We start from the raw sequence: 26,171 nt of genomic DNA on the forward strand, positions 1-26,171 counted from the left end.
CGTCCTTAAAGTTACAACCATATGACCCCATAGTCATGGTCACAATCTGGGTGCTTGACAGCCAACTCACAATGATTGCAGAGTCTTGCAGTCATATGATCATGACCTGAGAGCTTCCCAGTCGGCTTCTGACGAGCAAAATTAGTTGGGGAAGCCAGATTTACTTAAATGCATGATTCACTTAACGATGTGACTTGCTTAATAATTGCGGTCATTATTTATTAAACTTCTAAGCTGCTCATCTCGTCCAGAGGTGACTCTAGACAAGATTTTACAATCAATAAAAACAAGATAAAACATTAAAACAATATTAACATTAAAACTGATTTAAAAATTGACAAAGATAGGAAGGAAGGGAGCAAGATACACATTGAGGGGAGTTGGGTTTTAGCTTAATAACCAGGGTAAAATTGCCTATAAAATTGGATCCAGTCACCTGATTATTCACTTAACAACATACTGCTTAGTGACTGAAATTGTGGTCAAGTCAAGGAGTTTCTACAAGACCACCGCACGCTGAGGGAATATTCTCCTCAGGGAGGAACGTATACAGTCTTTCAGGGATGACTTAAGAAAGGCTATTTCATGCATCTCCTAAAATGAAGCGATCGTACAGATCATTGGTTTGTTAATTTTAAGTGACTGCGTGAGGTGTTATTTCTGGTTTGGTTTGCAACGGAGTAACAAAGCCACAGCTTCCTGTTCTGGAAGATCAGCTACATGTTTTTGATACGGGTAAATGGCCTGTTCATAATGAAGCAAGCTGATTCCAAAGGAGAGTGACTCCATCAAAAATAGAATTGGGGGGAGGAAAAAACCCTGCGGAAATACCAGTTGTTGTGCATATGGTTTATTGCAACTATTTACCTTTGCTGGTATATTACACCAAACTTCATTGTAGTCAATGGAAATGACACTTTAGTACTAATTAATTTCAGATCAAGCCAAAAAGCAGAATGAGAGTTTTTCTTAAACATAAGAAACGAAAGTGGGAAAAGAACACACATCCTCCTACCCAATGGGAATCTGGGCACCCAATGAATGCCAGGCTCCTCTGGGCTGCCCCTTCTGTGCAAAGGGAAATGCTGCTCCCCATTCCTCCCTTCACCCCAAAAGCAGCCACTGCACACGGACTGACCATGATAGGTTTATTCCAACAGAAACTCTGCAAACACTGGGTGTCGCAGAAAGCACCAGGAGGGAGGGACTGAGTTACATGCACCACGACTTACTGCTCATCCAAGCACCAATTAAGTGGGCACAGCCATCGGTAAGTGTCTCTTAACGGCTGGTCTCTTCCCTCTATGTCCAAAGGGTGAGCAACAGCCCCCTGGTTGCGCTTAGCTCACTGCAGCCCCATGCTGATCGCCTTCAACCTGTCCCCCAAATGGCAAAAGCAGCTGTGCACCCTCCACCCAGATGTTGTTCTTCTACAGCCCAATGGCAAGCCAGGTAAACGAGAGTCAACCGGGTGAAACACACATCCTTTTGGCCAAGGGTGTGTATGTGTGTTGCAATACTTCGGTTTGGTATCAGCAAGCAAACAAACAACATATGCCCATTTTTAATCATCCCTAGCCCTCCCCGCTTCCCGGAAACAGATTGTGTTCGAACTAAAATAATTTATAGCAGCAAAAACACAAAAGCAAACCCAGCAAATCGAAAGGAGGAGGAGGAGCCGCCATCTGGCCCTTGAGGAAATCACTTGGTGTGAACCACTGATGTACTGAAGAGCAGCTTCTGCTTCTGCTTCTTTTTCTTGCCTCGTTTCTCCTCTGCAAAAGAAAAACACCCATCAGGGCCTTTCGAGGCCTGCTAAACTATTGGCCAAGAGATGGTAGCCCCGACTGAGGAGGGATCTCCCCTCAAGCCTGGCTGCTCTTCTGACCGGTTCCCCTCCTGCCCCCAGCCAACATTCCTAGGCAAACAAGTTCTGTGATGGCTGCCTATTGCAGCTAACATAAAGGTCTCAATTCTATTTTGCTAAAATGTACAGCCGGCCTGCGATAAGTACCTCTAGGACAGGGCTGTCAAACTCAAGGCCCAGGGGCCGAATCTGGCCCGCAGGGTTCTTAGATCTGTCCCGTGAGGCCGGCAAAGGACCAGCCTGCGGTGCCTCTGCTAGCCAAAACGGGGCACGAGGGAGCTGCACGCAGCCCCAATGTGCTCCATTTTCTGCCTGGACGGCCTCCTGCAACACTCTGGCAGCCAAAACATTTTGGCTGGCAGAAGAGTATCAAAACTAAAAACAAAAGGAGAAATGTTTCTCTTTTTGTATTTGAGCATGCAAGAAGAGGCAGGAAAGGAGAAAGGGAAAGACAAAGAAGAAGAAAAGATGGGAAGAGAGCAGAGCAAGGAAGGAAAAACAAGGAAAGAGGGAAAGGAGAAAGGAGAATGAAGTGGGAAGGAAAAAGAAAAAAAGGAAGGAAGGAAGGAAGGATTATAATGAGAGTGAGGGAGGGTCTCAAGAAGTCCTGCCTTAGCCCTTGGTCACCACAGGTGTCCCCGACATGAGTGACATTGAGCTGGCCATGCCTAACCCAGCTCTCCCCAACCCTGATGTGGCCCTAAATGAAATCGAGTTTGACACTCCTGGTCTAGGATCTGCTCGTCAGCAGACATGTAGATTTGGCTAAATATTATTTCCTGGCACAATTATTTTATTATTTATTAAACTTCTTATGCAGCCCAAGGCAACGTACAACTTATGATCTCAACGAGACTAGAGCAAGGGGGCCTTGTCACACCAACCTAAAAAGTCTGTGACTTGTACACTGTACAGGCAATCCTCGACTTACAACAGTTCATTTAGTGATCGTTCAAAGTTACAACAGCACTCAAAAAATGACATGACTATTTTTCACACGACCATTTCAGCATCCCTAGGGTCATGTGATCAAAATTCAGACATTTGGCAACTGATTCATATTTATGACGGTTGCAGTGATCCCGTTTTGCGACCTTCTGACAAGCAAAGTTAATGGGAAAGCCAGATTCACTTAACAACTGCAGTGATTCACTTAACAATTGTGGCAAGAAAAGTCGTAAAATGGAACAAAATTCACTTAACAAATGTCTCACTCAGCAACAGACATTCTGGACTCAGTTGTGGTCGTAAGTCGAGGACTACATGTATCCAGCTGGAGAAACTCAAGACAGGCATGACCACGGTGGGACAAGGGTCCTGGGATGACGAGAGGGACAGAGGGACCAGCTGCCCAGAATTAAGGGCAAATGCCCTTTTCTCTGACTTACCTAAGAGGTGGTCAGAAGTGGACGGTTTGTCCAGTTTGAGGAAGGCTGCCTCGATAGCTTTGCTGAATGAGTTCTGGAAACTGGGCACGGGCACACGGTCCGAGTTGTCGCTCTCCGCATCGCTGTCTCCTGGAGCCGGAGGTGCCACAGTGGGGGTCTCTTCTGAAAAATGCTGCTTTGAGATTCCTGGAAAGGCCAAACAGGTCTCACCAGTGAATCATGACCACAGAGGTCAGGAAAAGACCGAGCTCTTTGGCCTTCCAGGTTGCTCAGATGTTAATAAAATGTACAACTCTTTTGAATATTTCAGTAGTGTTTTATAGCTTGCCTTGATTCATTTTACTTTTAATCTTAATGACAGAGGCTCTTTTTTTTTTTTTTTTGCATTTCACCACTATTGTTGGCTATTTCAAATGTGATGCACAAGAAAGGTTGGATTATCAACCGAGACCGTTGCTGCACAATTATTTAGAAAGTACTACTTTAGAAAACTGCTGAATGTAAACAGCAGCTCCCTCAGCTAGTTAGGTGATGAAATGCCTGCAGGCAAACCAGCCAACAACCTCAGAGAAAGCACCAAGGACTCACAGAAAGGCCTAGCCCAATAGAATAATCCTGTTTACCTTTCTTTTTTGGCTGAGAACTATTCCATACTTCTGGTTTGGCTTTCCCAGCCCTCAGCATCTGAAAAGACAGAAGATGGACTCAGAAACCCAAGTATTCACCTCACATGCTGATTTTTACTGATTTGGGAATCAAGCTGGATCATCTGATTACCAAGTGATTACAAATAAAGCTGCTTGAGATAAATAAGAAAGGGAACCACAATTTCTACAATTCAAGAGTTACTCAGTCATGTAGGCCGAGTTCAGCCTCAACTTCTGCTCTCCATAAAATGAGAAGATAAGGTCTTGCAAGCAGCCACACACACCTGGGCAAATGAGGGGAAGGCAGAGTCCTCCTCCAGACTTCCAATAAGGAATGGGGGACTGCCAAGGCTGGAAGATGACAGGGGAGTCAGCAAGGACTCTGGAAGAAACAAAAAGGACAAAATGATAAATAGAAGAATGAAGATTTGTTACGAAAGAGGCAGGGAATATAAATTACACACTTTTGCTACTATGCCCCCCAAATTCCAACTTTTATTACTACGTTAACCTTCCTGGTTTTTCATTACATCCCATTATTCAGGGGTCTCCAACCTTGGCAACTTTAAGCCTGGCGGACTTCAACTTCGCCAGGCTTAAAGTTGCCCAGATTGGAGACCCTTGCTGTAATTGATTTCCAGTCCTCTTAGAGCTCCAGCTTGCAAATTTCTGCTGCTTTGCCTTTGAAAGCATCTGGCAGGCCTGCAGCTGCATTAGGGTCCCCTTGGTTATTATGCAAATGTTAAGTGTCACCACCGACTGGTGGAGGAAACAGAATTACATAAGCCTTTACAGAGCCATGGCAAAGTTTAAGAGTTCAACTCCCAGCATTGTTGGCTGGGGAATTCTGGAAGTTGAAGTCTGCCCATCCTTAAAGTTGCCAAGGTCAATAAATGCCCCTTTAGAAGATGCTGTCGATGGCTGAAATTGCTTTGGCTGCTTACCTGACTGAGAAGTGGGACTTCCTCCAACACAAGGTGGTAGCAGGTGGCTCTGGTTCTCAGGGCCAACAGGTTCTCCTGAGCAAGCGCTGAAGGCCGGAAACTGCTGCAGGTTCTCTAACGCAATCCGGACCTCTGGATCTAGACGTAAAAGCAGAAGTTCCACTTCCATAACAAACTCTAAATAGTTTTCTATTCAGGTACACTGGTCAACTGAAGCTAGGCCCTTTCCTTTTCTTCCCAGGAGCAATGACTTCAACAGCACTGCGGCTTCACTGCTTGAAACAGGTGTGTTCCATTTCTGCATTTGGCAAGCAAATTTTGCCAGAGTATGGCGTCAATGATCCCTTAATACGGGCTTTGCTTCCACTCTAGGCCAAACTAGGCCTAGACTTGTGCCTTTTCCCCTTCCATTCAACTGTGTCTGATTATGATTTATATTGATTGATATTGATATATTGACCATCAATTGTGTTGTAAATGTTGTACCTTGATGAACGTATCTTTTCTTTTATGTACACTGAGAGCATATGCACCAAAACAAATTCCTTGTGTGTCCAATCACACTTGGCCAATAAAATTCTATTCTATTCTATTCTCGGAGGCTGCCTGGACAAGTCCCTGCATTTTCCTTGGCAAGATTTTTCAGAAGTGGCTTGCCATTGCCGCTTTCCTAGGGTGGAGAGAATGTGCTAGACGCTTTGCTTGTGCCCAAGGCAGGATTAGAACAGGACGTAGCTGGATGCCTTCACCACTATGCCAAACTGACTCCTGCATACTGGGTGATAAATGACACACAGATGAGCTGTGCCCAGGAGTGCCACTCACATTTGCCCTGCTTCTTGTTTTCCTCCATCTCAATTCTGCGTTCCCGGCGCCGTTCATCACGTGCTTTCTTCTGTCTGAGCCGCTTTCGCTTCTCAATGTCATCTAAGTTGAAAGAGAGCCTGGGTGAGATGGGCTATTGTCTGCTGTGCCAGCCTTTCGGGGAACTGGGTGGCAGTTCCTCTCCCCCATCCCTCAGAAGCCCAGCCTAATACTTGGACTTCAGCTTTCACCAAACTACCCTGGATCCAATCTCTCATTTCCAAATTCAACACTTCCATTAACTGCCTTTCCTTTTTTCAACCCAAATTTGGCCAATTAATATATTCGTTTTAAATGTTTTTAATTTGTTATTTATATTATGTGTATTTTTGTGTTTTTAATATGGCTGTAAACTGCCCTGAGTCCTTCGGGAGAAGGGCGGTATAGAAATTGGATTATAAATAAAATAAATAAATCTCAATGACTAGATTTTTCTAAACAGAACAATTGTTTTTCTTCACTAGTTTAATTTAAAAATGAGAGGATACTTTGTCTAAGCTGTTTTTTAGGGGGTCTTTCTTGTAGGTAATGTAAGTTGGAACTTGAAAGTAAAGCTGTTGACTAAAGTTGCTGACCCCGTCCCTGAGGATTTCATGGCCATGTCCATCAAGCTTTCTTAGGGAACAAGAGGAAAGCACCTGGGCCTTTTCTCTCCTGCCCCAGAACAGCCTCCAGCTACAGCATTCTTAGTGGTCTTCCAACTAAAAACTAAACGTGGCTCAACGGTGAGTTCCGGCAATATTTGTCGGGCACTGCCACCTGCTAAATAGAGGATTAACTTTTTCTTGAAATCCTTTTTTATAACAGAAAGCAGAACTCCCATAGATTCATTTTTCTGACCTCACCTGAAAACATCTGCAGTGTTTCCTTTGAAATGACAGGTGGCTTCAAAGCTAATTCGCAGATACTGAACTCACAGGTGAGGGGCAAATGGCAGAGGTAACGATGACGCTGACGCACATCCTGCAGGCGGGAGTTGTGGTTCAGGGAAGAGAAATGTACCCCAAACTCTTCTCTCCCCAACTCCCCCACTTCCTATTTTGTCAGCCGACAAAACAGGCGACCCTAAGAGATTTCCAAAAAGAGTTTGAGCAAGGACTGGATTGAACCATCTCCTAGCAAACGAGCTTTAATGCTCACCCAAGAGGCCATGTACGGCCATCTCCTCCTTACCTCTGTCATGGAGTGGCCAGATATCTCCACCACAGTAGCCGTGATCCTCTCTGGACTCTTCTCAAGGCTCCCATATTCATGCACGAGGCAACGGACGTTCACTGGGTGCAGATACAGACACTGCCCGTCTTCAGCTGCAGCATCAGACAAGAAGTTGCAGGACAGTTATGTAAAGTTAGGAACTTAAAATAGCCCCTCAGGGTGAGATAGCATTAAGCAGATCGATAGTAGGTAATTCTTGACTTATGACCATAACTGGGACCACAATTTTCTTTGCTGACCTTGGTAGAAGTAATAGGAAGGAGAACTCTGTGTGTGTCTGCTGGCAAATGGAGCCTTGAGTTTTCCTGAGGCAGATGCATTCAAATTGGCTTTCCCTCCTTCACTTGTGCTTGCCGGATCCATGTTCCTCTCCACGCCATTATCCGCTGCTGCCTCTGCCCTTTCCAAAGCAGGGGGATCTCCACTCGCAGGATCCACAGGAGGAGATCCCAGCAATTCATCATTGAAAGCAGAAAGATATTCCAGAATGCACTGTAGCAATAAAAAGCAGTTATCACCCACTGGCCTTTTTCCACTTAATTTCTTCTTTCTTTCCCTCTGTAGGCTCAAGAGAGGCCAGCACAAAGAGAAGGAAGGGAAACAATGGCCGGGAAGAGAAAACTGGAGAATCACACTCCAGAACAACAGCCAAATTTGCCTTTATTTTAAAACTAGGTAGAAACTGCTTGCAAGATGGGCAGCCTCGGGAGACAAAGTGTTCTCAGGGAATCTGTGGGCGGACAAAGGGCCTGGGTGTCTCACTTCCTGGCACTCTCACACTGCTCTCACCGCCACAGCACTCAGGCCACCCACAAAGAAGCCGAGAAGAAGATACCGAAGATGCTTCCTGGGGCATCCCCTTGCTGCTCAGGGGTTGCTCAGTGCTAATCAAAATAGCAGGAGACCTTCAGGCAGAAAGGATCATCCACCCATGTTTTAAAAACCCACTTCCTTATGAGCAAGGAACTCTCCAATATCTGGCCACGAAACGGAAGAAACAGATTATTTACAGGAAAGGATCTAATTTGGTGATCACGAACTTGGCTCCCATCTCAACACAGAACTGCAGCTGCCAGAATTTCCCTCCATTGGCCAGGCTCATTGTGTCTCGGTTGCTCTTTTCTTGACCTGCTCTAGGTGTGAATTTCTTCACTATGAATACTTCCGTGCCGATTCTCAGTAATCTTTCAAAATGCAGCATCCAGAAGTGGGTGGAAGCAACTCCAAGGGTTGTTACCCTCACGTGCAAGGCCAGAGAAAGCTGGTCTGGTCCCAATTCATTCTAGGAAGCCCTCTTCCTGTTCCCCAGCCTCCTTCTGAAGGCGAATGAAGTGCGATTTAAGACCACGCAAGTACTCACCTTTTCCTCCTGTGATACTGCCACAGTTTCTTTCTCAGGAGCTTCTGTCATGACTAATTTTTCCACAGCTGCAGTGACATCAGGAACATCACCGTCAGACATCAAGTGGCCTTCACGATCCTAGAAGGAAAACCAGTTATGTGACTTTAGAACCATATAATGTAAACCTAATCTGTCTATTTTTTCTATTACTGAGTGAGGAATGTGGTCATGCAATGTGCAAATTCTTAGAAGAGTAAAAATCTTCTGGTAACCTTCTGATTCTCATTTATCCAGGTCATGGCTGTTCCAAAGGTGCTTTTTCAAGAGGCAACTGGACTTTCTGGTTTTTTCTTTGAAGATGTTTCGCTTCTCATCCAAGAAGCTTCTTCAGCTCTGACTGGATGGTGGGGAATGGAAGGATTTATACTCCTTGCAGACAGCTGGTCATTTGCATTCTTCTTAGTGGGTCGTTGAGGCCACTTGGAGGTTTGTCTGTCCTCAGGGTCACCGTAGTAGTGCAAATGGGTGTGGAACCTTCTTTGCTGCAGGTGTCGTGTCCCACTCCTCCGCTGACGGCCGGGTCAGGGAAATCCGAATCAGGCTTGCCTCTGCAGCTCTGTCAAAGTCCTAGCAAAGTCTTCAGGGCAGGCAGGAGACCAGAAAGTGACTTCAGCAAGATATGTTTAGACTTTGCCTGACTCAGAGACTGCCAGAAAGCAGATCCTTTATATAGGCCATGGGGTGTGGCTCCATGACTCAGCACTTATCCACGCCTGCCCCTCCCTTCCTTCTGACGACGCTGCCTATCAATCCTTCTGAAGCGAGGGTCACTCCAATCGGCAGCTGTTGGTAATAGACCTTCCTCCGGCTCACATGCTGTGGAGGAGGGGGAGGGGTCTAGTTGCTCCGTTTGCCTGGGCATGGAGCCAGAGCTGGGGGCTGGAGATACTTGCTTTTCTTCAGCCTGTCTGGGCATGGAGCCAGGGCTGGGGCCGGGAGGCATGCTAGGACATTCTTTAGCGTTCGGAAGCAGATAAGCAGACCCCGGCTGTGGTGGTGAGATCAGACGAGACACAACAGCAGGATGTTTTCTGCCCTGAGTCCCTTTCCTGTTGAAGACAGGCACAGGGTGTCTTCTGTGGGTCTGTGTTGTCTGCATCTCAAACTGAAGCGCAAATGGTTCCTGTAGTCTGCAATTTTTTCTGGAAATCCATTCATATTCCTGCACCATTTGAAGGGTGTTCATCACAAAGTGCACAGTTAAAAGTCTATGGAGATTCTCAGTCATCCAGGTATAAATCCTTCCATTCCACACCATCCAGTCAGAGCTGAAGAAGCTTCTTGGATGAGAAGCGAAACGTCTTCAAAGAAAAAACAAGAAAGTCCAGTTGCCTCCTGAAAAGCACCTTTGGGACTATCAGTAAAGTATTAATAATTTATTCTTGCCAACACGCTAAAATCTTTATATTTTACAGAATGCTTTCTATTCTATGGACCCCTATCCTGTCATGTAGTTTGAATAAACAAACATGAACTATTACAAGGATTTCTAACTTGCAGTGATTAGCTATTTGGTTAGAGACATTTTTTGTCCTCCTCCAGTCTTCCATTTTCTGAGACTTCTCAGAGATGATAAATTGAAATGTGGAGACACCATCAATACCTACCTTCTGTTCCCTAAGGCACAACTGATCTAACCTTAGAAGTTTGAGCACACTGGTATTTCCTGAACGTGACTCTATCAAACTTGGTTTTCATTTTTTAGTAGTTCTTCAGAGTTATTCTATGAACTGCATAACCTCTTTTTGGTTCATTCTTAGTTCAGCTTTCCTGATATCAAAACTTGTTTGCTCTTCCCTAGTGATCTTCCAGCTTTTTGAGTTTCAGTAACTTTTGCGCACCTACAACAGTATGACATACTATATGCTAAATAAATAACCTAAAACAGTTGCTCCTGCCATCTTCCTTTTTTTCTTTCCAGAAATGACTCATAACTCTCCTTTCCGTGTTTTTTTTTCATGAACTTCTTTTTGTTTTCAGTAGTTTTACTCATTAGCTTTTATGAAGGAATCCAACTTAGCTTTGCTTTATATGTTAACTCAAATCTGGATTCCTATTCTCCATCAAATAAATCCAGGATTTCATGGCACTTCTCTTAACGTTGCTGCTCCTTCCACTTTCTGGATTAACTTTTCTATTTCACTTAGCTGGTCCTCTACCCACTGAAGGTGAAAGTTGCCAGAGAGGAATTTCTTGGCAGACTCACTCCTGGCAGCTGTTTCCTAATAAGTTAACTGTAACTAAAGTCCCTCATGGGCCTCTTTGAAAGCTCTGCAAAGGCCTTCAGGAACGCTTCATCCACAAGCAGCTTCGGTGGGTGGGTGATAATACAGATAGTCCTTGACTTATGACCACAATTGAGCCCAAAATGTATGTTGCTAAGTGAGACAGTTAAGTGAGTTTTGCCCCATTTTACAGCTTTTCTTGCCTCGGTTGTTAAGGGAATCACTGCACTTGATAAGTTAGTATCAGTCTGGATGTTGAGTGGCTCTGGCTTCCCCATTGGCTTTGCTTGTCAGAAGGTTGCAAAAGTTTATCCTGTGACCTTGGGACACAGCAACGGTCATGAATACGAGTCAGTTGCCAAGCATCTGAAATTTTGATCACATGACCATGGGGATGCTGGAAAGGTCGTAACTGTGAAAAATGGTCATAAGTCACTTTTTTCCATGCCGTTGTAACTTTGAACATTCACTAAATGAACTGTTATAAGACGAGGACTATTGGTACACACTATCAGTGATGGTGTTTTTATTCATCTTTATTTGTTCCTTCTTTCTAATAATTAAAAATCATATAGGGTCATTTCTAATTTTTATTTTTAGAACCATCATATTGTAGGGCAGATTGGAGTAACCCAGTAAATATCATGACCAAGCAAGGAACCAAAGGTGGGTTTATCTCAGGTCATTCCAATCCTTGTAAAATAAAACACAGGGTGTAAACTGGAAATATACAGGCTACTCCAAAAAAACAAAACAAAACAAAAACAACAACAAGGGATCTGTACAAGAAAGTGTTCCAAGCCAGTACATCACCCTGATTTCCATCCCTCGCCACACATGATCTCCAAAGTTTAAAGGGTTCTCCACCTTCAGTTCCTGCAGGGCTGCTTCAATGAAACATGCTTCAGGTGTATGTTTTTCCTCCTCGTACTGATGCAGAAGGGCCATCTTTTCCTCCAGGATTACTTGCTGGAGGACCTGAGCCTCAGAGGCCAGAAGCAGCTTTGAATACTGGCTGTGTGGCTTATCTGGATGAAGAAACAGTTGTACATTGCAACAAACATTACCTCATCTCATTTGGATCTATTGGACATCAACACCCCATAATGCACTCTTAAATCAGTTTCTTTAAGGAGTTTCATTAACACTTTGTCTTCAAAGACAAAATAATTAAGGTTTATAATATAATTAAGGTTTATAGTATATAAGGTTTATAAGGGGCCTCTGGTGGCTCAACAGACTAATGCAGTCTGTTATTAACAGCAGCTGCTTGCAATTATTGCAGGTTCAAGTCCCACCAGGCCCAAGGTTGACTCAGCCTTCCATCCTTTATAAGGTAGGTAAAATGAGGACCCAGATTGTTGGGGGCAATAAGTTGACTTTGTATATAATATACAAATGGATGAAGACTATTGCTTGACATAGTGTAAGCCGCCCTTCGGAGAAGGGCGGGATATAAATGCAAAAAATGAATAAATAAATAAAGAAGAGAATCTGCATGATTAGAAATAACTTCTAGTTGCTTCAGGCTATCTAATGAGAGACCATGTGATGCCTTTAGAGAGCAGCGATTGATTTTCAGTAATGTACAAGCTGACCTAATGTAGAGCAACAGTTCTTAATGGAAATAGAACTGTCCCTTTCAATAAGATTCACAGGAGATACAGTAACTCTGGAAGCAATTGGGCTTCATTCTGCACACAGCTCGGGTTTGCAGAACTCAAAGCAATCTCAATTCACAAGACACTTCAATCCTCAACATAGAACAGAACACAGAATAGAATAATAGAGTTGGAAGGGACCTCAGAGGTCCAACCCCCTTCTTGAGCAGAAGGTCAAAATACCATTTTAGACAAAAAAAAATTTTTAATTTACATTTATATCCCGCCCTTCTCCGAAGACTCAGGGCGGCTTACATTGTGTAAAGCAATAGTCTCATCCTATTTGTATATTTATATACAAAGTCAACTTATTGCCCCCCCAACAATCTGGGTCTTCATTTTACCTACCTTATAAAGGATGGAAGGCTGAGTCAACCTTGGGCCTGGTGGGACTCGAGCCTGCAGTAATTGCAGGCAGCTGTTTAATAACAGGCTATCTTACAGCCTGAGCCACACCGCGGCCCAAATGGTTGTCTAGTCTCTTTTTGAAAGCCTCCAGCACTGACCGTTAGGAAATTTCTCCTTAGTTCTAGATTGTTTCTCTCCTTGATTAGTTTCCAACCATTTTTTTCTTGCCTTAGCTTTTGGTGCTTTGGAAAATAGTTTGACCCCCACATCTTTGTAGGAGCTCCTCAAATATTGGAATACTGCTATCATGTCACCCCTAGTCCTTCTTGTCATTAGACTTGAGTGTGGGAATTGACTACACTCAATTCCTGTAACCATTGTTCCTATGTTTTAGCCTCCTAATCAGAATAGAGCTGGAAGAGACCTTGGAGGTCCTCTAGTCCCCTTGCTCAAGCATGAGACCCTATACCAGGGGTGTCAAACTCAAGGCCCGTGGGCTGGATCTGGCCCGCAGGGCGCTTAAATCCAGCCCACAGGGTCGGCCTGGAAATATCAAAGGACCGGCCCACGGTCCCTCTGGAGGCTAAAGCGGGCCACGTGTCGCCCCCCCCACTCGTTTTGTCTGGCAGGGTGCTGCAGGAGGCATCTGTCCCCCCCCCACTGCTGCCGCAGCCCCCCGTCAGCCCATGGAGGAGAACTACAATGCTGAACTGGTCCCCAAAGAAATCCAGTTTGACACCCCTGCCCTATATCATTCAATCAGAATGCTCCAGCAGGAGACCCTATACCATTCCAGACAAGTGGCTGTCCAGTTTTTTCTTAAAACCTTCCAGTGATGGAACAACCACAACTTCTGGAGGCAAGTTATACTCTTACCCCCCAGGTGAATCGGTTGCTCCACATGGGCGAGTGCTGCCTTTGGCAGTGCCATCAAGGCTCCTTTCTTCCGCTGCATGAGCTGCATTGTAATTGTATCACCAATTGCATACTGACGCGTTTCTAGAGCCACAACACTGCAAACAAAACAAAACAAAACAAAACAAACAGGACAAGTGGTCAATGACAACTGACTTGGTACAGGAGGAAAAGGGCACCTCCCTCAGGGACTCTCTGTACCTTTTGAGGTCCTTCTTGTGAATAGAGCCGTAGCAGATGGGGCACTTACTCCAGGTCTTCTCACTCAGGGAGAGATAGTGCAGAATGCAGGCCCAGCAGAAGATGTGCCCGCAGTGAGTGATCTTGGCAGCAGTGGGTGGGTATAAGCAGATTGGGCAGGAGGGCACTTCATGGCTGTAAATCCGCTGGAAATGTGCAACAGAATCCCATTGGTAAAACTGAACTCTCAAAAGGTGTTCTTCTTTAAAGAGCAGAATATATTAAAACACGATGTGGGGAGCTGACTATTCCAAAGCCCAGCCAGGAACACAATAAAGCAGGTGGCCGCCTGATTTATAGTTATTTTAAAAACATGCTTCTCTCAATGAAATTGAATTTGACATCCCTGCCTTAACTAGTCATCATATGGTTTAGCTTCCAGTGCACTAATCACCTTTGCTACTCTTTTCTGCACTCTTTCTAGGGTCTCAGCATCTTTTATGTATTGTGATGACCAGAATTGGATGTAGTATTCCAAGTGTGGCCTCACCTAGTGCAGTACAGAATGGCACTATCATTTCTTATGAGCTTGACACTGTCCCTCTGTTAATGCAGCCCAGGACTGCATTGGCTTTTTTGGCAGCTGCAGCAGCACATGGCTGGTGGTCCACTAGGACACCCATATCTCTCTCACAGTTACTACTGTTCAGTCAGGGGCTGCCTGTTCTTATACCTGTGCATTTGGTTTTTCCTGCCTAAGTGCAGGACTTAAACTTTTCTCACCACTGAACTGTATCTTGTTGGATAGGACTCAATGCTCAAGTCTGTCAAGATACTTTTGAATATTGAGTCTAATCTTTCAAAGCGTTGGCAATTCCCCTTAGATTGATGTGGTCTGCAAATTTGAGTGATAAGGGCCCCCAGCAGTGAAATTATATTTTAGCCCTATCATTTCATAAATAATTCAATTACTCCCGTTTAACTTCAATCACAACTTTTTCTAAACTCGGGATGAATAAGTGTGGATTGAGAGTCTGCATGGAGCCAAACTCATAACAATTCATTCTTCCAAGAGAAACTGAACAGGTCAGCCAGGGTCCGCTGGGCTTTGTCCTCAACTGCCATTTCAATCAATATTTAGTTGGCAGAGATTTACCAGATTTTTCGGAGTATAAGACGCACCTTTTTCCCCCAAAAAAGAGAGTGAAAATCTGGGTGCGTCTTATACTTCGAACGGCAAACGGAGATTTCAGAGGCTGAAAAAAGCCTCTGAAAGAAGCTTCAGAAAAAAAGCCTCTGAAAGGTTTTTATCTATAATAATATGGCAAGCAGCAAAAGAAGAATCAGTAAAGGCTCTAGCCAAACTATGCTAACAAATCTGGAGAATGACACAATAACCAATATATCGGAAGAGGTTAATCTATATACCCAGTGATTCCCAAACTGTGAGCCGCGGCTCCCCAGGGAGCCGCGCTATCGTCATGGGGGCGCCGCGGAATATCTGCGCCCACTGGGTCCGGCGCTGATGCGCCATTTCTGGGGCGTCTGGTGCGCATGCGCAGTTGCAGGTCGGATTTCCGGGGAGCCGCGGGCGCGTCTGGTGCGCATGCGCAGTTGCAGGTCGGATTTCCGGGGGAGCCGCGGGCGAAAAAGATTGGGAACCTCTGCTATATACCAATACCAAAGAAAGGAGATTGAACAGAGTACAGATAGTCCTTCAGAATAAAAGCCTCTGAAAGAAGCTTCAGGAAAAAAGCCTCCAAACAGAGCTTCAAAAAAAGCCTTCTTTTCTGAAGCCTGTTTCAGAGGCTTTCAGAGGCAGAAAAAAAAGCAAGGCACAGAGCTCACAACCAAGGAAGCTGTTGCTAAAATTCACCTCTGGGAACAGCTGATTGGTGGTATTCCAGGAGGCCAATCCACCCGCCAATCAGCTTTTTTCTTATTTTCCTCCCCAAAAACTAAGGTGCATCTTATACTCCGAAAAATACGGTATTTGGTAGGCACAAGCCACCCAGATAGGTTAGGAAACACTACAGACCTCAGAAACGGCTGACTGAATTGATTCTACTGTAGAGGTGTCCTTATAGGCACAGAAAGCTTACCACTGGCTTTAAAATGCTTAACTGCTTCCAGGACAGAATTACTACCGTTACAGCTGGAAAGTTTGATTATAGCTGCAATGGTCTTTTGTTCTCCAACTGAGATGTCCTAATTTTTCTGTTTGCAAATGATAAAAAGCTAGAATTAAATGCCTAGGTCAGGGGTGTCAAACTCAATTTCACTGAGGGCCACATCAGGGTTGTGTTTGACCTGAGGGGGGTGGATGGGGGTGGCCAGGGTAGGCATGGCCCATTTTTGCCAACGATCAGGGGCTGCAGTGTCAGGGGCACCTGTGGTGTGGCTTCCGGGAGGGAGCTCCATTTTTGCTGGCAGAGGCACCGCAGGCCAATCCTTTGTTATTTCCAGGGCAGCCCTGCAGGCCAGATCTAAGCGCCCTGAGGGCCAGAATTAGCCCACCAGCCTTGAGTTTCACACTACTGGCCTAGGTATTTAAAAGGTTTGACCTGCTTAATTTGGTTACCACCAATTGTCCACTTATATTGTGATGCTTTGTGAGTCACCTGGAGTTTGGAATGGCTGATTTCCAGCCTTTTGTCTTGACAGCCTGACCCTATTGCATGTAGTCTTTGTCAGTGTTCTCTGGGACACCCATGACTGCATTATCAACATGCAGAAAGATGGAAGTTGGCTTGTGAGTCCAGGGCAGAAATCATGTTTAGCAGGCGCCTGTATCAATAACATAAATGTTCAACTAACGAAAGGGTCAGAATGCAATTTGACTCCTTTAAAGCTGGAAATAAAGTTTGTCAGTTTGACATTGGGCAAGCCTTTGAGATATATGTGTGTATCTATATATATATACACACTCACACATGTATATAGGATGTTTTAATATGGCATCGTTACCAGCTAGAAAAACGAGGTGGCTAATTTCCTCTCTGGCTTCCTTTGGGGAACTGTAGTTCTGAATTCACAAGTTACCATATGGGCTGTGTAGAGGACTTCCTTTTCTATCCTGAATCTCACCATACCCAATTCCTAGGCTGACCACAGTACTTGTGGTTTGAGAGAGGGGGGGGGGGAATACTAACCACTTGTTGCACAAAATCCCAGTTGACCAACGTATCTGGATCAGTGAAGTGAACCGTATAGTCCTGATCATCACGCACCACAAACTGGCAGCTGCAAAGAATATGAGGGATTTAAAATTAAAAACTCATAATAATAACCACCTGAAACTGATTGTATAGAAATGATCCAGGACGACAGATATTCAGGTTAAGTAACTGCTGAAAATTATCTACAACAATCTTAAAACAACACAATTATCTTTTCCATTAGTCTAACTGCAACCCAAGGACATACAGTGCTCTCAGAAACCTAATATATCAAGGAGAGAAAATTGGAAAGTATCTGCTTTTTAACCTAACAAGGAATGCTCTCAATTAATCAGAACTGCGTTCACTATTTATTTCTACAAATAAAATAATGCAAGTTAGACCTTGGCATTAACAATTTCATAAAGCTATGTTGTAATGGACAAAACTGGTTTCAAATTCACATCACTAATACTTTTCTTTTGTTCTGAATGAATTCAAACGAAAGCAGCAATTTAAATGCATTTCAAATACAACAGGGCAATAAGAGTCACATTACCAAAACAGCTTCAAATGAAAAATATAAACCCAAAGGAAATGTTTACATGGAGAAAAAAAATTACAAAACAGCAGCTGAAAGCAACAGGTAGGAACAGCACAGGAACCTGATTGAATTCTCCCTTAGATATTTATGATCAGGACAGAGCTCACACTCACTTAGCCTGAAGGAAAAGCTCCTTGTTGAAAGGTTTGTTTTCCCATCTGTTTCTTTTCCCCCAAGTGCCATGGCTGCTCCCATCAAAATGGCTTGTGTGGCCACGAGGTTCAAATGTAAAATTCAGCAAATGGTTCAGATTAATCTTCTTGGGGCCAGAGAATTGGGCAGGGCTGAACTCTGCCCGCTGAGTTTCTGCTACCTGAGAAAACAGACAATTTAGTTTTCAGGAGTTGCAATAAAAAACAAAGACCATTATTTTTACCAGGAAGATGAACATTAGCCCAGAACTTTGGAACAATCTCTTGGAGGAGGGGAAAAGCAAACTACAGCTTTGTTTTTGCCAAAAATATCACATAACTTTCCCATGTAGGAACAGAGTTCAAGCCAAAGAAAGCTTTATTCTCCTTATAAGCCAAGAGCTTATTTTTCTGTCGCCCTTTGCATCAGATAGTGTACGATTCACAGGCAGAAGGACACTGGACTTTCCTCTGACATTATTTTCATATTATCAAAATATGATAATATGAGATATTATCAAAAATCTTTTAAATATATTTTGCTTTCAAAGGTCATGATCTGGAAAACTGCTTGCACATCCCTTAAAGGATAGGTTACGAAGGATTTGCCATTTACTGTAATTTTTTAAAATATACAAATGGAAGCAACATCAACAGTCAACACTCCAGTTTTGATTCTTTCAACAATTAAACATTTGAGGTAACACTTCAATCAGATGCATTTTTTGGTAATGAGCCTCCATCATCCTTGAATATGAACTCACCTAGACATAAGGTAAAGTCTTAAACATCTATAGTTTATATACCTGGGAAATGTTGAACATTTATCTTTCTTGAATTCCATAGGCTGGATAGGGACAGCCGAAAGGCCAGATGTGTCCCGCAAATGCCCAGGCCTGCCATGTTTAATTGCCACATTTGACAGAACTAAGAAAAAAATGTACATGCTAATGCCAACATTCCTTTCTGTACACATTTGGAAGCAAAGAATCCATAGTAAACTCTTCGCATTTTTGCAGAAGTAATTTGGCCATTATTTTTTCACGATAGGGCATTATTGTTTGATTTTTTTCCCACAAGCATGAAGGTAAGAATATTCAGTTCAATTGTGTTTAAATTTTACCGACAAAGAAATAAAGGGAGACTAGGATAGCTGTTTCAAACTGTTTAGCTCTCATCAGCTAGCCATACTCTTCTGGGATTTGAACCCGGGCCACTTGTATATTAGGCAGATGTATTAACCTCTAGGACAGTGGTTCCCAACCAGTGTGCCGCGGCACTAAGGGGTGCCGTGAGATCTTTTGAGGGTGCCGGGAACTTTTGAGCTACGGAGATTTTAAATATCTATTTCCTTATAAGGGTGCCGGGAACTTTTGAAAGGCTTTCCAAGGGTGCCTCAAACAAGAAAAGGTTGTGCCTCAAACAAGAAAAGGTTGGGAACCACTGCTCTAGGACATGGGCTCCCCCCCTTGCTTTCTTAGCTGTACCAGGGGGGAGATTAAGTGTTTTTCTGGTGAGACAGGTCTATCAGGGCAACCTAGTCTACCAAATTATGGGATGGAGCATACTGCTTCCACTTTTTTCTTTCAGCCCCAATCCAGGAGCCTTGCAGGCAGTCACTTCCGCAACAAACTATTTGTTGTTTGATACAGTTGCTTCCGTGACAAAAAGTCATTGTGGAAGCGACTGCCTGCGAAGGCTCCCGGATTGGGGCTGAAAGGCAAAAGCAGAAGCCGTCTGCTCAGTCCCATATCTGGGTGGACCAGGTTGCCCTGTTAAAAAACACTGAATCTCTCCCCTGGGATAGCAGACAAAACAAGGAGAGTCTGTGGCTTAGAGGTTAATACATCTACCTAATATGCAAGTAGCCCAGGTTCGAATCCCAGAAGGGTGTGGCTAGCTAATGAGCGCTAAAAAGCTTGAAATAGATCTATACTAGTCTCTCTTCACTTCTTTTGACAGTAAATATAAATAGTTTGTTGCAAAAGCGACTGCCTGCGAAGGCTCCTGGATTGGGGCTGAAAGGCAAAAGCGGAAGCAGTCTACTCCGTTCCATAATTGGGTAGACCAGGTTGCCCTGATAGACCGGTCTCACAGGAAAAACACTTATTCAGTTCAATTAGATTATTTTTCATCTGCATTTCACATTTTTAATGAGAGAAGAAAAATAGAAGTTTCTATTGTGTCAGAAAAGTCAAAACATTTCCTTAACTAAAGCATATAAATGTCCCAGTTTTCTAGCTAAACTAAACTAAAGCATATAAATGCCCCAGATCTCACCTCATCTCGTCTTCCGCCATTAGAAGAAAGGCTAAAAGATTTGCTGCCGCTGTTCTGCTCCCCCCTCTGAGGGGGCATCTTGTTAAAAGCTTTGCTTTTCTGTGAAAAGGAGCGACGGGACTGGCTGGGGAAAGTCTCATTTTTGGGATATGAAGTTTCTCTCTTACGATTATAACGCTGTCTGGATCCACTTGCATTTTTCCCTTCTAAAATAAACAATAAAGGAAAATAATGTTCAGCATTCCGTCAAAAGCAATTCCCAGCAGAGCAGGTAACTTATATCAGGCCAAAGTGACAGCCAGACTGGTAACATAAGCAAAAGCCTATCTAGAAACCTAGCGCATAGCACTTTCAATTGAGCCCAAAAGTTATGTTGCTAAGTGAAACAGTTAAGTAAATTTTGCCTCATTTTGTGAACTTTCTTGCCACAGATGCTAAAGTGCTTAAGATAGTAACATGGTCATTAAGTGAACTTAACTTCCCCATGGACTTTGCTAGTTAGAAGGTTGCAAATGGGGATCCCAAGATCCTGGAACACTGCAACTGTCATAAATATGAACTAATTGCCAAACACCCAAATTTTGATCACATGATCCTGGGGATGCTGCAGTGGTCATAAGTGTGAAAAACGGTCATGTTGCTTTTTTCAGTTATGCTGTAACTTTTAACAGTCACTAAATGAACTGTTGTAAGTTGAGTATGTAAGTTGAGTACCTGTATTACCAACCTTAAATTCCCTAAGATATAAAATTTAAAACTTTGTAATATAAATTCCCTCAGTTGGAAACAGATTTCCTACATGTGTGAAAAAGTTATATATACAAATGACAGATACTATCACAAAAGAGAGCAGGCATTTGTCCTTTCCTACTTATAAACTTTAAGAACATCCAAGGAGCTTCTTTCTCCCTTTAAAACAGCTAATGATGGACTGGAAATTATCAGAACTTAGGAAACACTGTACTATACTGAATTTTTGTAACTTTACTCTTCTATAGAAAGGCCTCTTTTCTAAAATATTTGTCATATATAATTTTAATAATTGTCCTTGAATCATTTGGTAACTGCTAGGCAATTCTGTAGCTGCAGGATTGCTACCCCAAGCTTTATAGAATGTGATGGTAGTGTCAGCACACTCAGCTATTTGCACCATTGCCCCGTTCAGATTAGGACTTAATCAATGTCTGCACACACGGCTGAAGTAAGCTAAAAGCAGCACTTTCTAAACGTGAACCTTTTATCTACAGAGAGCCTCCAGTTGCTACAACAAAAAATTAGTGGAAAATAGTTGGTCAAAATGAATGTCGCTTTCTGTAGTGATGGAAAGCTTGTGGACTCTACAGAACCATTCTGCTTTGTTGTGACCTGGAACATCATCTAGGAGCTGTTAGTAAAGATATTCTATAAGCCAGTCTGGTGCAGTGGGTAAAGCAAAAAGCAAGAAACCGGGAGGTCATGAGTCAAACAGTGACTTACAGGCATACAAAAAACGGAAGCTGCTACATAAAACAGTATATTCTTTGATATCTTCTTGGCGGTAGCCTTTTCCTTTCCGAGTGATCTTTTGTCCAGATACAATTGACCCCAATCCTGCAGGCTTTTAGAAGTTTTCCCAGGCATTTGGATCAGGATGAATTACAGTCCATTTAGTCCTAGCTGCCCAATTAGTAGTTAATTTGCAGCAATACCCAACACTGCAGAAGATAGACTGAAGATCCAGGAGGATTTCTAAAGAGTTGAACACTGGGCCCTATCTAACAAAATGAAGTTTAATGGAGAGAAAAGTAAGGTTTTGCACTTAAGCAAGAAAAATCAAATGACCAGGTACAGATTAGGTGAAACCTGCCTCAATAACTGTGAAAGGGATCTTGGAGTCCAAGTAGACAATCACTTAAAAATGAGCCAGCAGTGTGTGGCAGCAACCAAAAAAGCCAACACAGTCCTAGACTGCATTACTAGAATAGAATAGAATAGAATAGAATAGAATAGAATAGAATAGAATAGAATAGAATAGAATAGAATAGAATTTATTGGCCAAGTGTGATTGGACATACAAGGAATTTGTTTTGGTGCATATGCTCTCAGTGTACGTAAAAGAAAAAAGAAAAAAATACATCAATGGTATAACATTTATAACACAAATGATGGTCATAGGTTGCAATTTAACCCTTAATGATAGCAACAAAAAGTTACAGTCATACAGTCATAAGTGGAAAGATAATAAAGGGATAATAAAGATAATAGAGGGATAGAATCAAAATTACCAGAACTATTAGTACCGCTTTATAAAGCCTTAGTAAGACCACACTTAGAATACAGCATCCAGTTTTGGTCACCATATTATATTAAAAATGTAGAGACTCTGGAAAGAGTGCAAAAAAGAGCAACAAAGATGATTAAGGGGCTGGAAGCAAAAGCATTTGAAGAATGGTCACAGGAATTGGGTTTGTCTAATCTAGTGAAAAGAAGGAATAGGGATGACATGATAGCAGTGTTCCAATATTTGAGGGGCTGCCACAAAGAAGCCTGTGTGTGTGTGTGTCAAATTATTTTCCAAAGCACCAGAAGGGAGACAAGAATCAATGGTTGGAAAGTAATCAAGGAGAGAAGCAACTTAGGAGAAATTTCCTAACAGTGAGGACAATTAACCAGTGGGACATAAGTTGCCGTCAGAAATGGTGGGGGCTCCATCACTGGAGGCTTTCTTACACCAGGCAGTTGAGTCAGATGTTTAAATCAATGCGATGATACTGGGGTGTGAGTTTAAGTGGCATTCTTCATTTAAAAAACCAAACCCAACCATAACTGGTTACCAGCACTTGAGTCTGCCTTCATGAATCTGCTCTGTGGAAATGAATACCACTCCAGTCAAAAGAACTATCTGACTGACTCAGAAAAAAAGACTTCAAGAGGCTAGAAGAACTCATATAATCATTGTCAAAGACTTTTGACCTCCATCTCAAGCAGACAGGATACAAATGAAAATGCAAGATTACTTGTCCAGTAACAAATCACCAAATATGATGAAGCAGTTTCAAAGAATAATGGCAAAGAAACTGCAGGTATTTTTGTGTTGCCTGATGTCAACGTGTCTACCATAAGGAAAATACTGAATTAAAAGCAAGATGTACAGGAGAATACTAAGAAATTACCACACTTTACAAAATACACTCTGCTATCCATCAGAACTGAAGTAGCTTCTTGGATGAGAAGTAACTTTTTCAAAGGGGAAAAAAAAACAAGGAAATTCAGTTGCTTCTTGGAAGAAGCACCTTTAGACTGCCCATCTCAGTTTTGCCTAAGACCACCTGGATGATATAGAAGGCAACTGGAACAATGTTCGAAGGACAAATGAGATTAATATGGTTCTTTCGGATAATAATGAGTAACCTTAGGCTTGGAGAACACAAAACAGCGTTCCATCACATTTCAGACGTGAAGCTTGTCAGCAGAAATATTTGGAGCTAGATCAGGGGCGTCACACTCTATTTTATTGAGGGCCATATCAGGGTTATGTTTGACTTGGGGGGGGTGAGGTGGCCAGGGTGGGCGTGGCCCACTCAACAACATTCGTGTTGGGGGCGCCTCTGGTGGCCTGTGTGTTCTACCAGCAAGAAAAGCTCAGTTTTCACTGGCAGATGCACCGTGGGGTGGTCCTTCTCTGTTTCCAGAGCGGCCCTGTGGGCCAGATCTAAGCACCCTGCAGGCCAGCACCCCTGATCTACATAGCTCGACCATTGATGGAACAATGGATTCTCTGCTGCACAGGCAAATGCCAGGTGAATATGGGACAGGCTGCCCAATGATCAGCAGGTACATAAAGGAAAGCATTTGGTTCAAGTCACTGGTGCTGAAAGAGGCACCACTATTGCCACATCTAAAACTTCACACACTTTTTCCAGTGAGGTCACTGAAATGTTGGCTCAGTGAGTTACAAAAGCCATGACACAGCCAAATTCTGTGTGTTGTTTGTTTTTTAGCCAGAATCTCTATCTATTAAAATGACATGGATGAGACTCAGATTACATGATCTGTGGTCACAATACTGGACATTTCTCAAGGGCTCACAAAATTTCTTTTACCACTGAATCCAGGGCAAAATATTCCTGCCCACAAAGAAAGCAGGAGTTAAGGAATGAGCTCTACATTAACTATGAGATTTGTTTAATAAAGGGGTACCCCTGAATTTAGTTAAACTGATGACTTCATGAAGATGTTGGCTTCCACTGCTTCCTTCCAGAAACTTTTTTGAATCTCCTCTAGATTACACTGACTGACATTTCCTATGGTCTCCAAAAATTAACCAGGACCAACCACTCTTAAGCCACGGTGGCACAGTGGTTAGAGTGCAGTACTGCAGGCTACTTCTGCTGACTACCTGCAATTTGGCAGATTGAATCTCCCCAGGCTCAAGGTTGACTCAGCCTTCCATCCTTCTGAGGCGGGTAAAATGAGGACCCAGATGGTTGGGGGCAAGATGCTGACTCTGTAAACCGTTTAGAGAGGGCTGTAAAGCACGGTGAAGCAGAATATAAGCCTTAAGTGCTATTGCTATAACAAAAATGAGGGTGCTGCTGTCTAGATTCAGTTTCAAACATAGCATCCTTGCTATTTATAGGAGGGATGACCAAAATCTTTTGATATGGGAATAAAATATTCCAGAATGTTTTATTCCCTCCAGAATATGCCAAACCTCTCCTTAGACCATGTCATTTCTAGAAATAAATAGAACATAGTATTCCAGATGAGATCTCTAGTTTGAAACCCCTGACAACTGATACTAACAAACTACTTCCATACCACTCCCAAAGGTGTGTAGGCAGACATGGAGTCACGCCCAACTCATGGGTGTCTCTGGTTTTCTAGCTCTGCAAAACAATGATGCCTCCAGGGCAAAGGAGTGTTTCTTTTAATCTAAGGCAATTGGCAGTTTGTCACAGAACAACAACTGCATCAAGAATAATGGAGACAAGGATGCCTCACTAATCATCATTGACACTGCCACCGAAAGTTATTGGAGTGAAGACTTACTGATACGGTCTGTCCCATTAGTTTCATCTCATTTATAGGCTGTGAATGTTTAGATGAAATATTGGGCTTTTTAATTGCAATACCCAAGCATTCCGAATAAAGAAAAACAAATACAATGAAGCCTGGAAATCCAGCCAGCAGAGTCCTTACTTTATCGGACAAATAAATGACAAATTCCATGGACGTATTTGCTTAGGCTTTTCAACATGCTGTATGTTATCTCCACTTTATATATTTGCTAACAGCTGGTTACAAAAGTCGTTCCTAAGCAGGCTTTCCCCTATGGAAAGAAGCTCCCATCCTCCCAAATAAAATAAAATAATAATAAAAAAAATCCTGCCGAAATCTAGATTCAGAAAAACCAGCGCCTTGCTGCGCTCTTTAAAAACAACACGGCTAAGATCCAACCCGGGGGCTGGCAGCAACCTGGCTTGAAAGTGCTTCACCTTCTCTTTAAAAGAACAAGGGTCACCCCCATCGGCAGGTTGTATATGTTGGTGTGCAAAATTCGTGCGACCACGTTCGTGCAGCGACCGGGGTCGGCTCTGCAGGTTGCAATAACCCAGGAAGCGGCTGAGGCTGCTTGGACTTCGCTCTAGCGCAGGGGTCTCCAAGCATGGCCGCTTTAAGACTTGTGGACTTCGACTCCCAGAATTCCTCAGCCAGCTTTGCTTTGCTTTGCTGGCTGAGGGATTCTGGGAGTCGAAGTCCACAAGTCTTAAAGCGGCCACGCTTGGAGACCCCTGCGAGTCTAGCGCAGCTTCTCAACCTCCTCCAACGTCCAGATTTCCCCACCCGGCCGAGGAATTCTGGGAGCTGAAGCCCGCCCCCTCTTCAATCTGCCGAGGCGCATGGGTCGGGGGGTCCCTCTGGCCTTACCCCCTTTGGGCTTGGACTCCCCCCCGGCCGGGCCGGCGGAGTTAGAGCGGGGCGGCTGCCCTTTGCCTCCCGTCGCGGAGGAGGATCCGGGGCCGGGGCCACCGCAGGGGCTGTTCTTGTCCATGGCGCTGGCAGGCGGGCGCGGGGGCGCCGCTATGGAGCGGGCGGGAGGGCGGCTGGCGGCTGGGGCCGAGGCCCAGGCTCATGGCCCGGCGGCGGGGTCGGCGCAGCGCAGTCGTCTCGGCCACCCTCATGGCGACATGTTCCTCACGGCTTCGCCCGGGCGAGGGAAGGAACGGGCCGGTGCGCGGCCACCGCAATGCTCCGGTGCCGAGTCGGAGAGAGACAGAGAGAGGCCGCCTGGCGCGGCCGGGCCTGCGCCCCGCGGACGGAGGAGCGGCCTCGGGAGAGCGCGGGGGCCCGCGAGGCCTC

The 26,171-nt window shown here is 43.9% G+C and overlaps 1 protein-coding gene across 4 annotated transcripts; it reads right to left on the reverse strand.

Annotated features, from left to right (window-relative positions):
- Positions 1-194: 194 nt before the first annotated feature.
- RNF10 (ring finger protein 10) lies at positions 195-25,872 on the reverse strand. 4 transcript variants are annotated; one of them, XM_058158028.1, is made up of 17 exons: positions 25,740-25,872; positions 19,830-20,035; positions 17,532-17,731; positions 16,809-16,899; positions 13,678-13,862; positions 13,438-13,574; positions 11,420-11,580; positions 8,286-8,405; positions 7,165-7,417; positions 6,884-7,017; positions 6,556-6,673; positions 5,672-5,773; positions 4,847-4,984; positions 4,187-4,284; positions 3,879-3,939; positions 3,256-3,417; positions 195-1,775 (listed from the first exon to the last, which is right to left on the reverse strand). In XM_058158028.1, exons 1-17 carry the CDS (start codon positions 25,861-25,863, stop codon positions 1,702-1,704), a joined length of 2,364 nt encoding a protein of 787 aa, XP_058014011.1. In that variant the 5' UTR covers positions 25,864-25,872; the 3' UTR covers positions 195-1,701. The 4 variants fall into 4 exon arrangements, with proteins under 4 accessions (XP_058014011.1, XP_058014010.1, XP_058014009.1 ...); XM_058158027.1 differs by having other exon boundaries at positions 3,256-3,441; XM_058158026.1 differs by having other exon boundaries at positions 3,256-3,450.
- Positions 25,873-26,171: the final 299 nt, after the last annotated feature.

Source organism: Ahaetulla prasina, chromosome 15 (genome assembly GCF_028640845.1).
Source record: "Ahaetulla prasina isolate Xishuangbanna chromosome 15, ASM2864084v1, whole genome shotgun sequence".
NCBI classification, from domain to species: Eukaryota; Metazoa; Chordata; class Lepidosauria; order Squamata; family Colubridae; genus Ahaetulla; species Ahaetulla prasina.